Source organism: Opisthorchis viverrini (genome assembly GCF_000715545.1).
Source record: "Opisthorchis viverrini unplaced genomic scaffold opera_v5_209, whole genome shotgun sequence".
In the NCBI taxonomy this organism is placed as follows: domain Eukaryota; kingdom Metazoa; phylum Platyhelminthes; class Trematoda; order Opisthorchiida; family Opisthorchiidae; genus Opisthorchis; species Opisthorchis viverrini.
The window spans coordinates 263,259-275,692 of NW_008751867.1; the positions used below are offsets into that span (position 1 = coordinate 263,259).

Consider the following 12,434-nt stretch of genomic DNA (forward strand, 5'->3'; position numbering starts at 1 on the left):
TGTTTTGATTTCTATTTCTCTAAAGTGTATGTAGCCCCGGTCTTAACCTATTCCACGTGATTTCTGCTACCGTAGCATTTGTGATGTATTAGCCATGAGGAGCAATCACAGAAAACGAGCTTTGTTTGCTACCTTCTCCGTTTTCATGACTACCACCGGTAGGCTGGAATGGTGTCAGGTAATGTGTTTCCTAGAATGGACTCAAGCATTTCCTAGTGTGAAAAAAAACTGAACGAAGTTTACTAATTTCGAGAACTACACGGAAGACTCAATTGAATACGCTGCACACAGGCCGTCTGATGCTTCAGTTAACACGATATTCGAGATATCACAGTATATTTTCATGAAGGAAACTACCCACAAGGTTGCTGAATACTTTTCGACAGCCCACGACCGGTTTCACCCTTCTTGGACTCCATCGGGTAGACGCAGTCCCGGAGTTTCCATCAAATTTATGTTCTACTTGGACCCAAACTGGACAGCACACACGCAGCAGGTTAGAAAAGTGTACGTAGGTCGTTCATAAACTCACTTTGTTGTCCATCATTGTTAAAACACACAGAATGCGACATTGACAACACACACGCAGCAGGTTAGAAAAGTGTACGTAGGTCGTTCATAAACTCACTTTGTTGTCCATCATTGTTAAAACACACAGAATGCGACATTTCGAATGCAGGTTCTTCACCGAGACCACACGCATAATGTTCTCCCAGTCATCCTTTGCTGGATCCGAGCTCTGTCCGTCCGAAAGGACGATCACCGCTTCAGCAAAACGAGCCTGGAATAAAAAGCGGTACACGTAAAGAAGAGATTCCAGAGTTTCCCACCCAAAAACTGATCCTGACAAAGTTAACATCTAAGTTTTTAAAAGTGTTAGATATGTGTCGGTGATTTTGATAACGATGGGAGCAATCTTGCCAAAGAACAGAAACAAATGAGGTGATATGAAAAGCGGACCGTCTCTGGATGGCGCCGTCTTATTCGTCAACCTTATGAGACGACCGTGAAAGATAGCTACGCATGACTGCATGCAGCAATTCCTTGTGGAACATACTGCGTTGAATATTCGGTCGGGAAATCAACCACCTAGTTAGGTCATAGACATCGATGATTTTGTTCTACCAGAGACATTCTGTTGATGTAGCTTCTTCTAGCGTTTAAAACGAGGCATGACTCACCCATGTTGAAGCTCTCTTCAAACGGATCACAAGCTGTGTGGTTAGAGAACCCTCCTTTACAAAGCTACGCCCGCGTAAGGACCACCTTGAAGAGCTAGTTGGCTCTTTCTCCTTCAGTGTTACAACGACCCCTTGTGCGCGTAACACAGTAAGGTTTAGTCTGGTTGCAGAATGAAAAGCAGGTAGAATCAGAATGTGCACCAAAGGACACTCATCTTATCTTGAAGGAAACGAACCGCAAGGTTAGTGAAAGCTGTTCGATAGCCCGCGACCATTTCTGCTTTTCTTGGGGTTCATCCGCTAGGACAGTCCCCGGGTTTTCGTCTCCCCTTATTTTCAACTTGTCCCGAAATCAGACCGAATTCCCCAAGTATTCTTATTTACCAACTAATTTGGTTTTCACGGAAGACTCAGTCGAATCCAACTTACTCTCTCGTCATTGGTGTTCGTCGGAGACGGCCCACGAGTGGCCGGTCGTTCGAGGGAGGCAAACACAAAATGGGTAGATAGGAGGGAAAACAACAAGATACACACACATGTTTGAACAGAACATTTGATCATGTTGTCGTGGTGAGGCTTCATCAGCTTGGTCAATTCAACATCTAGTGTGAACTTTGTTCAAGGCACAACCACTACAAAGTTTGTCCGGGAAATGACAGCCACTGTGGAGGGGGAACCACACGAGTTGTATCGTGATAGGCGTGAACATCCCACAGCATTTGCAAAACACGCGTAGAAATTTGGTTTGAGAGACTCGATCGAATCCCAGCTGAATGTCTTCTTTGGGAAATTCTTCGGCGGAATGTTCTGGCACAAAAGCGTCTCATTTTTCAGTCGCTGCGCTTCGTCTGGGACTCGTTTGAGTTGCGCGAAAAAATAACTTGCAAAAGACAGTATTTGACGAATTCCGTCCAATCTGGTGAGTGAAACTGGAAGTGGGTGGTCAAACAGTTTTCAGCAACCTCGTGAGTAGTGTGTTAGGTCTAGGTTACCTTTTGTTTCCACAGTGAGAAAAAGCTAGAGGAAATGGACGATTCAACGGTACTCAAAATCCAGTTTGATTTCAGAAATTTCGATCAGCATGGGAGTGCATTACAGTAAAATTTGAAAAAATTGGTATATTTTGTAGTTGGATGCATCTCACTGAACCTTAAGGGTCTTGTGTACCAGGCTACAGTAAGGGCTGTGCTGTTGTACGGGTGCGAGACGTGGCCTCTGCAGACAGATGATGTGAGGCATCTTCAGGTTTTCGACCATTGATGCCTCAGAAGCGTGGCTGGTTTCGGATGGCGTCCGCATGTCAGTAACGAAGCGATTAGAAAACGGGTATTTGGTTGTGCTGCAGGCAACTCAATCCGAGAAAACATCCAGCATCATCAACTACGATGACTCGGTCATGTGCTACGCATGCCGAAACACCGTCTACCGAGACGAGTGTTATTCTCCGTGCCTCCTTCAGGATAATGCAAACCGCGAGGTGGACAGCACATGACTTGGCAGAAAGGCGTGAAAGAGATCACGAAGAGTTTAGGTGTTTTGGTGTTGTACGCCTTCCAGGATGGGGTCCCCGTGACCCCGTCTGTGCTTGGCTGAAGACGTTGCAAGAAATGGCGGCTAATCGATGTCAGTGGCGTTCTTGCTGTCAGTTTCTTCCCAGATTGTCTGATTGAGCGATTGGAGGTGTAGGCACCTAAGAATTCTTGACATAGGCCAGCACTAGGTCCCCTCCTTCACCCATTCTTTTTCTCTTCTTTTCTCCCATATATTTGAAATGGCCCGAAAACATTCATGTGCCGAGGTCACAAGCTCAGCAACGCCGGCAACAAATGGCATAGCCAGACGGTGCCAGGGGATCAGCTGGACTACACACCATTGAAGCGTGTGAATCAGCATCGACGAGTTGGTGAACTTCACGTGACCAGGATTGTACCAACCAGCCAATTACATAGTCTTTTACTGGCCGAGAGGACAGTGGCTGACCAGGGTCAGGCTACTCTGTTTCAGAGACTCAGCTCACCACCACTGGTGTTGTCAGGAGTGACGGCTTGATTCAACTTGATTCAGCTTGATTCAGCTAAGGTCGAGATTGCGGGTCCAAGTCCTGTCCGAGGTCTTGTNTCATGCTGAAGACGTTTCGAGTACATATCTGCTCTACTTTATTAGTTCACTTTCGTAATAAAGTAATGCACGCCAGTAGCTGGTCTAGAAGAACCTATGAGAAAGTTTTTGCTCTCTATGTCATTACCCGAACATATTGGCCAAAATTTTACAAGATAACCGTTCATCCTAAACTAGCAGTTAACTTGTGCAAGTGATTTCTTATCCATGATCGTCATACCCCTACGGTTGTGCGTCCAGTGCAAATACAGGTGTTTACTTTAGGTTGAAAATTCAGTCCAGAAGGAACATTGCTAATGTAGGAATGTTCAAGTGATACTTCGTCCTATAAGTAATGCTTCCATCGGAGCAGTCGTCACTCGAGAAAGCGGGCCGTTCTAAGTGCGAGTTAACCACGTCGCTGATTGGCCGCCCGTGGCCGAACGGTTAAGCGTTCTAACTACTCGCCGAGAGGCTGCGGGTTCGAGGCTCTCCGAAGTTTCGTGAGATGCGCGCTGTTGGTGATTCCCAATAGAGCTGAACGGGCTGATCGGGCAGCCGCCCGTGACTGAGCAGATGGGCGGTCTCGGGATCGAAATTCCCAGGAGTTCCATGAGATGCGCACAGCTGTAGGTTCATAACAAAGACGAAATGACTGCATTACACTTCTTGGCTTTTCAGCATAGACTTTCTACGTCAGCATAGCCTTTCTACGTCATCCTGGTACCCACATTCAACGGTGGTATGACAGTGTAAGAAGCCCTTCTCACTGCCCTCAACATTCGAATACAGCCTTGTTCACCAAGTTCTTGGCCTTCACTTTGGGCCAGATATTAGTGCAAAAGTGTAACCAACAAACGATTGTATGAATAGATCATTAAAGTCTTGTTATCCATTTGTTTTTTCCCATCCTCCGTTTCTTCTCACATCAAACATTGTCCCGCAATTCGACGAAAAAATTGGTAGGTTAAAAAATTTCGGTGAAAAAATCGGGACGTTGCCTACTTTCAACCAAAAAATCAGTAGTTGTAAGTAGTTCTGTTTAACAGCACTTTGTTCTAAATTCCAAAGAGAGTTTACTGAAGCAAAAGTACATTGAATTTTAAGGCCAGGCCAATTCAATTAAGAAACGCGGCTCACTTTTGCTCTTTTCAAGTCTTTTGGCGACGTAGCATCTCCTCTGAGGAATGTCGCGTGCACACTTTCGCGTTTGAGTAGCGCCTTCAGTCGAGTATCCGGATTCGTTCTGTTTGAGGAGCATAACCAATCGGGGAAAGTGCATAACTTACTCGGACATAAACAGCATCATTATGTTTTTGTCAAACCGACCACGATCCGCGTTCACAAAGGCGTGCATGAACACCGAGACCGACTGGTAATTGATACTGCCACAAACAATCACGTGACTATAACAAAGAGAAGAAGCAAGTGTGAGGTTTTTGGCAGTTGGGTTTGAAGGATAGGGGTAAAGTACATTCATCGACTTTAGGTGAGGTCGGATAGTGTGCGTAGTATCCACAGTGGCCCACCGGAGTGGCTTTGCTCAAAAGAGACCCTCGCTCGGTTAATAGTGCTACTAAGACAAGTTCACCCGGGACTCGGACCAAAAACTTTTTGTCATATCCAACTCATCGTATCACAGGAAAGCTTGTCTGCTACCAGTGAAAGGAGAAAAACCCTACGCTGTGGAGACGCCCATCAGCAAACACCATCTAAACTATTAAACAGTAAAGTAAACGTATCATATGTACAGAGGTTTTTAAAAACTGAACGCTCCCACGCGTCCTCTTGGACTTTAATGGATATTCACTGACTATTCACAGTTGGAAGTGCACACTTCAAAGCAGTTCTACAAGTTCCATAATACTCTTCACCTTTCATTAGTTACGGGGCGGACCCTCAACACGACCACAGACTACTGGCATGACTCATCAGTAGTATATGCCATTACGCAAGCAGTACGGTGCGAGCACTGATAACACAAGCCCATTACTCAAAAGGGATTAACCCCATTCCAAGAATTCACTGAATCCAAATGAACACGTGCGCATCACTCAACTTGCTGTGACGGACGACTGTGTCCTCAATACCGCGGTGATCCTGTATAATGTTCGACCGAAAACCACTATTTGTTACTGTCCTTCTACGGTGTCGGAGGTACCTAATGAGGTTTCATCTTTAAAATGGGCCATAAACCTAACATTTACCTGCAATGCATCGTTTACGGTCATTCTCGTTCATTCGGGTAGCACGGTAGCTAGACACCGAAACTGGTTTACATCTGAACGGATACACCACCTGTAGCATATGAATGAGTTTGTCGACTCAACGTGTTGAAATTTGTTCTGACCAAAACTAACGTCGACAAAACAAGGAGCGAAGATCGCCTGGAGCTGCTTATTTGACTGTCTCAAGATTATCTTCTGTAATTTTTTACGACCGGAGCTGATATCTCCACGACATTCGCCCTTGCTGTGACACTCAGACAACATTCTGCGTCACTGAAAATGAGAAAAAGCCACTCACCTCTCCGATCCTCGTTTTTCTGTGAATCACTAAATGGATTATATGCCTTTTGCGTCTGTGAACATTTTTGCGGAAATTAGGCTACTTATGAGTAGTCAAGGTGTAATTCCCATCTGATTCGGTCAATGTGACGGAGCAGATGCATCGTATGCGTTAGCTGGTAGGATTTTGACTTGGTGTGCTCTTCAAAACCTGGGCACAAGATGGTTTTTTGGTTTTGTCAGGATGCTGTCGATGGGGATATGGTCCCTAGGGGTACGAATAATCCGATCGCGCTCGAGGTGCATGAAAAGAGTAGGCCTACTCAAACTAAGCCATGGCTCCGATATAGACTGAGAAACAGCCTTGTCAGTAAGTGCAGGTTACATACTGCTTGGGAATCAGCGAACAGAATCACATTACTTCTCAGATCTGCAAGATCAGGTTATATAGCATCATGCAAAACTGAGAGGTTTGACGGAACATACTACTTATAAGATTGTTCAAGGTGGCTCGAAGGTCCTCGAGTGGTTTCATCCTCCTTGGAGCTCATCAGGTAGATGCGGTTCTACTTGGATCTAAATTTTGTGCAGTTCGTGAACTATACTCATCCCCAACTTAATTCAGTATCATCGAGAGACTTGGCAACAAGTTTTATTTGCAAGTGAGTGGATATCGCCAGAGATTAGAGAAAAAATCGTTCAGCTGTAGCACCCTTCCGGTGCCTAACTGCCATGCCACCCGAAAGAAGGAAATACTGGCCCACTGCCCAAACCTAGATGGGGAAAGTTGAGAGGCAGAGGGCGGGTTCGAATCACGAACCTTCCGGTCAGTAAATTCGTGCTCTAACCACTGAGCCATCTCACCTCGCTCTATGATGAATATGGGGAAACTATCTTTTGAAGACAATTCAAGTGAATGCAGTTTCCCATGCACGTTACTGTGAATGTAATATATACCACATTACTGATTTCATGTGTTTGAGCTCCTGCCCAGCCCCGCCTTGACGAGATCGAAAGCTTAGTTCGTATCAGGATCTCACAATATACACATTCCAATCTCGAACGGTATCGCACTGAAACGAGGCACGCCTATTGGACAATTGGATTTTGCTTCAAATTCTATTGGTTTTTCATCTTCAAGGTATATAGTATGGTGTGCAACTGATGAGCCGCATTCAGCTCCACTCTAACCACCACTGTTAACCCTGTCTTTAGATTTGTAAAGGTACTCTCAGGTAGTTGGGAAGTCATGTGATGGTTCCATCAAATGCTCCTGATCAATTTTTGTAACTACATGAATTTATAAACCAGAAAGGGACTGGAACCGACTGTAACGGTGTAACGGCTTCTGTGCCTTTCGTGACCCATGGGGCTATACCGAGGGGCCTCCTTGCAGTACACGCAGAGTATTTCCTACCACGCTGGTTAGAGGTCTGACGAACACAGTCTCCTGGTCCTCCAGGTGGGGTGTTGCAGCATGGGTGCCGGTTCGTTCAATAAAAACGGTAATACACTTGCATTTCCCGCCAACTACCACCAACTCTCGGTGAGACTTTCTAGCCAAAAGCTTTGGTCGAGAGCCCTAATCTTCCTTCCGTCTAGGTGTGGGCGCCCTGTCAGTAGCCCAGGTTGCGTACAACGACAATCCCTTAGGGCAGCGAACCACAAGTGCTGTTGTTATGCGGTCGATGGTGTTGATGACTGTTGTAGCTGCAGAATGAATCGATCGGGATAACTCAGGATAGCAGGCAAAAAGAGCATTCCAGATTTGGTTTTACAAATGACATAGTAACACGAACCAGCGGAACAGTTACTGGCTTTTCCAGCTCGAATTAGTCGTCTGATTTTCGATTTCCAGAACCCTGGAAAGTTATGAGTCGACCGAGGTTAGATAAAGATCGATGGGGTTCTACCTCGATAGGTTACTTCCATCAAACTGCGAACCATAGTCCTGCTTAGGTGGAGTTTGTTTCATTTATTCCTAGTGAAATCACCCTTGATTTCGAAAAAAAATCCCTCAGAGCTTTCAGCCAAGTGGGTGGGCGAAATCGGTGGCAAGCTACTCATGAGGTTGCTAAAAACTCTTCGACAGCTTACGGTCTGTTATCATCATCTTCATCGTTGCCGACAGCAATATTTATTAAAGCACTGGGACTTCACTGTGCAATCCATGGTTACAAGTGGGCTAGAATGCTGCCAGGAGGATGTTCAGAGTTCTCAACCAAAGTTTTACGCTCTAAAGCCCAACCAAAAGGTAACGATGGTTGACGTAAAGCCGTCATAGTAGCCTACATTTTTAAGGTGCCACACATGTTCCAGCCTCAAACTGGATAAACAAGAAGCTGTGTTAGTCACACCTTCAACCAATGATCAACATGAGTGAGTGCCACACGTACCTCTCCGGTTCAGCGGGCTATAAGGGTGTACAAATCGCCACATCGCGATAAGGTCCAGTCTCTTCTTGACAGACACTTGACCACTTGCTAACACCTGATTAGCTTGGAGAGGAATGTATTTCGCCAACTTCGTGCAATTTGACTTTCGAGAAAAACTAGGGTTGAAGTTCCGGGGATCGAGATCGCGCAGTGGTTAGAGCGCGAATTTGCTGACCGGAAGGTCCGTGGTTCGAACCCGACCTCTGCTTCTCGACTTCCCCTGTCTAGGTTTGGGCAACCTGGCAGCCCTCGGCTCCTTCCGGTGGCAAGTCGGTTAGCCACCGGAAGGGTTCTCATACATCAGCGACAGTCTTTCACAAGAAAAAAAAATGGGAGATGGATTTTTTCAGACTGTCGCGCGTTTCACAGATGATGAAAACTGGAGAAAGTCTGACTCACCGTGGGTGGTATTCCTTATTGAATGTTCCGCTGTATTGTCGAGAGATGTGAAAGAGATCATACAGTTCTGACATGTGCGTCGTGATGGAGACCTGAAACAGATTGAGTTCGATTAGGGCTTCACGAGTGAGTGACTTGATACCGCTAACAACCAAGACGGAAACATAAGTTAGCACAGAATCTGAAAGGACAGCGGATAGTGTCTATGGCATTCCTCCTTCTTGGGGGCAAGATTGACCGAGTGATTAGAGCGCGAATTTACTGACCGGAAGGTCCGTGGTTCGAATCCGACCTCCGCCTCTCGACTTCCCCTGTCTAGGCTTGGGCAACCTGGCAGTATCCCATCCCTCGTGCTTCCTTCGGGCGGCATGGCAGTTAGGCACCGAAAGGGTGCTACAGCTGAACGCTTCCTCCTTCGTGTGAAACCTTCTTGAAGGTCACCCAAGTTGACTTCATTTCAAAATATACCCTATTATGGGTTTCACTTAAGACCATCTATTCCAAAAAATAAGCTTATCCAGTAGGACATGGTAGACAAAAACCACAGTTGAAGTCCACCGAGGTTAAAAAAAGTGTTATCTCCCAGAAAAGCCACCAAGCAGATGTAAACTAAAAACTGCTGAGTGGGGAGACAACTTTGAGTAATCTATAATGGTCACTTGTTCACTTTTTCATCGCGATTCAACTTTTTCGATGAAATCCGAGCCAATCAGAACTGGGAATGGGGAACAGTCGGCTCAGGGTGCCTGCAGTGCCAACGGAATGCACCCTCAATTGGACACACTCGCTTGCAAATAATACCTGGTGTTTACGAAAGACAGGCAGATGGATCTTGGTGCAAGGACAGCTTCATTTCGCAACTGGAACCATAATCAGGATATCGAAGTATTGTCTTTGACGAAACAGTGTAACCACGCTAGACTAGTTCTCGAACGTCAGACCGCCCTTGTTCGTCAGTGTGGTTGGACGATTGATTGGAAATAACGATAGCGCCATCGAGATGATCAACCAAATATCAGCAGGATATCGAAGTATTGCCTTTGACGAAACAGTGTAACCACGCTAGACTAGTTCTCGAACGTCCGACCGCCCTTGTTCGTCAGTGTGGTTGGACGATTGATTGGAAATAACGATAGCGCCATCGAGATGATCAACCAAATATCAGCCGCAGTTATCTATTTTAACCCTGTCAGCTGATTTGTGGGGCAAAAACGTATACTCATCCACACGGGTGAAAAACTACTTTAATCGATAGGGTGTCACTCATGATGAGAACGGGTTTCAAAGTCTTGATCGCAAGCAAGACATTCGCATGGATTTGGCTGAGTTTCGCGCTGAAACAAACCCGCTTAGTAAATGAGCTTATATGATTCGGTAGTAAGTAGAGTTGCGGGAAATTCGAAAACCATGCTTTCAGTTGTGTATCGTCGTGAGTGGAACCAGGCTTGGGATAACCAAGTTCGCCATGTCGTTCAGTGGCGTAAATGTAGCCCACTGAGGTGTTCTTCAGCAGACGTAGCTAGACACGACCAACCTTCTGAGGGTTGAACTTAGCCAAACGCAATCGAATGTGTCAGGCTAGGTGGATATAAGGTAGTGGTCTTCATTCTTTGATGCAGTTTGAGCCGCAGACTCCTTTACCTCTGAAAGTAAATGGCACGCCAAGATATGTCGTGGCGTCTGTTGGATCTCTAGGAATGATGACTTCCTTGATTAGGCAAGTAGGTTCGACCGAAACCGAAGTCACCTGGTGTTTTCTGTCTCCACAAATCTTTTGTTTTTTGGGGTGTTACCAACTAGCGGTTTCAAGCTTCCCTGTAAGACGAACCTGACCCTCTCAGTCATCAGTGAAGGCGAACCATCCACTAAGGTGACATGGATTTGGCATCCCAAATCGAAAATTCAGTAACCTAATCTATCGCCAGAATGAACAACGCTGAAGTCAGCGGATCGCCCAGTCGATAGTGAACTAGAAACTGGGGAAAAATTCTGCAACATTTTCATTGGACGGCGCCGTTTACCGAACTACCGGCTTCAGTGGCTTCGGCAGTTTCGAAGACCGCGTCATTCGAAACCGAATCGAAGGCTCTGAAGATATCGACAAACGCCAAATTGTGGTTCAGAGCAGTCGCACACGAGTGACGCCGGCCGCGTCATTCGAAACGGAATCGAAGGCTTTGAAGATATCGACAAACGCCAAATTGTGCTTCAGAGCAGTCGCACACGAGTGACGCCGGAGGGTGTGTGACAGCGACGTAGCTTCCAAACACTCGTCTCAACGTAGACATGCAAACTGCAGTGAGGGTAGTGGCAATCCAGCGATTAGTAGGCACCTTATGAAAGCAACGAACAAGTATGGGTGACGCGGAGGTCGGTCTCATTTGGTCGGATGAAGCGGGATTCGGGTCTCTCAGAACATGACACAAACGAGGCTGGCGATAAATAGCAATAACAGTAAGTTCGAATACCTAACAAGGGCGTTAGCGTGAACTCGCGATGCATTATGGGCGTCAACTTGCCTAAATCTGGGGTTGAATCGCCTATTCCATAGATCGTACGGTTGACTTTCTCACCTGTCGGGGAAGTACTGCGCGACTTGGCCGGCTATCCACGTCTTTTGGTGTTTTGGAGCAAAGTTAGGCTTTCAAATGCAGTTCACAGCTTCCTTAGAATAGTTCCTTCCCATCCAGCAAAGTGGATGCCGCCTCTGGGGTTATAGGGTCTGGATGAAGGCGTGGTTCATCGTGATGCCTGACTGTAACCCTGGCGCAAAGGTCAAAAGGTCAACACTAGCGAAAGTACTGTCAGATTTAGACTCCAAAAGTGACGCGGTGCAGTCCACGGTTTTTTCGAACCAAGTGGTGTGGAATTCTGAGTCGACTAAAGATACATCTGCTTGATGGATTGTCTGATCGGAACCGTTCAGCTGTGGTCACCACGCGTAACCTGATTCTAGCCAATCAATCAGGAGGATATCGCTCTAGTTCCATAAAGAGTGCGCCCCACAAGACGGACATCTCGTATCAGCCAATCGCAACAGTGATTGCGGTTCCTGTGGGGATCAGCAGGCGAGGGAAGCCTTCACTCTGCCAAGCCTATCTGAATTATATTGGGTGGGGTGAGCTTCACGTTTCTTTTCTGTGTACTGGTGGGAATTGGTGCAGTGGAACCAGCTGGATCTTGTTGTTCACGGTCAACTGTAACCAATAAGTTGAAACCAAATCGGAACTGAACTCTTAGTTCACCCAGACTGCTATCCGGGCTACCCACTGGGAGTCAGAAAATGGTTTAGCTGTAACAGCCGACCTCCTGAGTGAAAAGTTTCGTTAGAAGGCTGATGCCGATGAATCGAGCTTGAAACGCTTTCCTAAGATGCTCTCTTAGCTTGGTGTCCTCAGCCTAGCGGTCGGAATTCCGCACAGCAGTGATGCACAACGTGGCGCGCACATTCGTGTGAAAATTTGATTTCGACACGGTCTTGATTGATAGTCAGATGATATTCACCTGCTATTCACCAGGGAGGGACATCGGTGGACGCTGAACTAGCTAAATAAATAAATTCTTGACCCTCATTAAGGCGCTGCACACCAACCCCCGCGGCCGGGAAACTCTCACCTGAGTTCACCACATCAAGTGGTGGCCGACAGGGTTGTCCTCTCTCACATTTCCTCTTCAATTTAGCAATTGATACGATCATGGAAGCTTCACAACCAGCCTCTAATACCAAAGGGGTCGAAGTGCTCCCTGGGCCTCCCCTCACAGACATCGAGTAAGCAGACGACATAGCTCTTCTTGGATCTGACCCCGTGGTAATG

General features: G+C 46.4%; 3 protein-coding genes across 3 annotated transcripts in view; 1 reads left to right on the top strand and 2 right to left on the bottom strand.

Moving 5' to 3' along the window:
• Positions 1–8,517, bottom strand: part of T265_08288 (hypothetical protein) — a gene marked incomplete at both ends in the record, with an annotated part of 21,799 nt that extends 13,282 nt beyond the window's left edge. The window contains 7 exons of the mRNA XM_009174044.1: positions 629–781; positions 2,675–2,830; positions 4,419–4,524; positions 4,568–4,684; positions 6,559–6,653; positions 7,203–7,341; positions 8,396–8,517. Coding sequence (XP_009172308.1) covers positions 629–781; positions 2,675–2,830; positions 4,419–4,524; positions 4,568–4,684; positions 6,559–6,653; positions 7,203–7,341; positions 8,396–8,517 — 888 coding nt within the window. The remainder of the gene's footprint in view (positions 1–628; positions 782–2,674; positions 2,831–4,418; positions 4,525–4,567; positions 4,685–6,558; positions 6,654–7,202; positions 7,342–8,395) is intronic.
• Positions 8,518–11,036: 2,519 nt separating this feature from the next.
• Positions 11,037–12,434, top strand: part of T265_08289 (hypothetical protein) — a gene marked incomplete at both ends in the record, with an annotated part of 8,570 nt that continues 7,172 nt past the window's right edge. Inside the window, 3 exons of the mRNA XM_009174045.1 lie at positions 11,037–11,073; positions 11,614–11,737; positions 12,197–12,388. Coding sequence (XP_009172309.1) covers positions 11,037–11,073; positions 11,614–11,737; positions 12,197–12,388 — 353 coding nt within the window. The remainder of the gene's footprint in view (positions 11,074–11,613; positions 11,738–12,196; positions 12,389–12,434) is intronic.
• T265_14525 (hypothetical protein) overlaps positions 11,336–12,434 on the bottom strand; it is a gene marked incomplete at both ends in the record, with an annotated part of 8,219 nt that continues 7,120 nt past the window's right edge. The window contains 4 exons of the mRNA XM_009174067.1: positions 11,336–11,545; positions 11,626–11,671; positions 11,705–11,888; positions 12,208–12,334. Coding sequence (XP_009172331.1) covers positions 11,336–11,545; positions 11,626–11,671; positions 11,705–11,888; positions 12,208–12,334 — 567 coding nt within the window. The remainder of the gene's footprint in view (positions 11,546–11,625; positions 11,672–11,704; positions 11,889–12,207; positions 12,335–12,434) is intronic.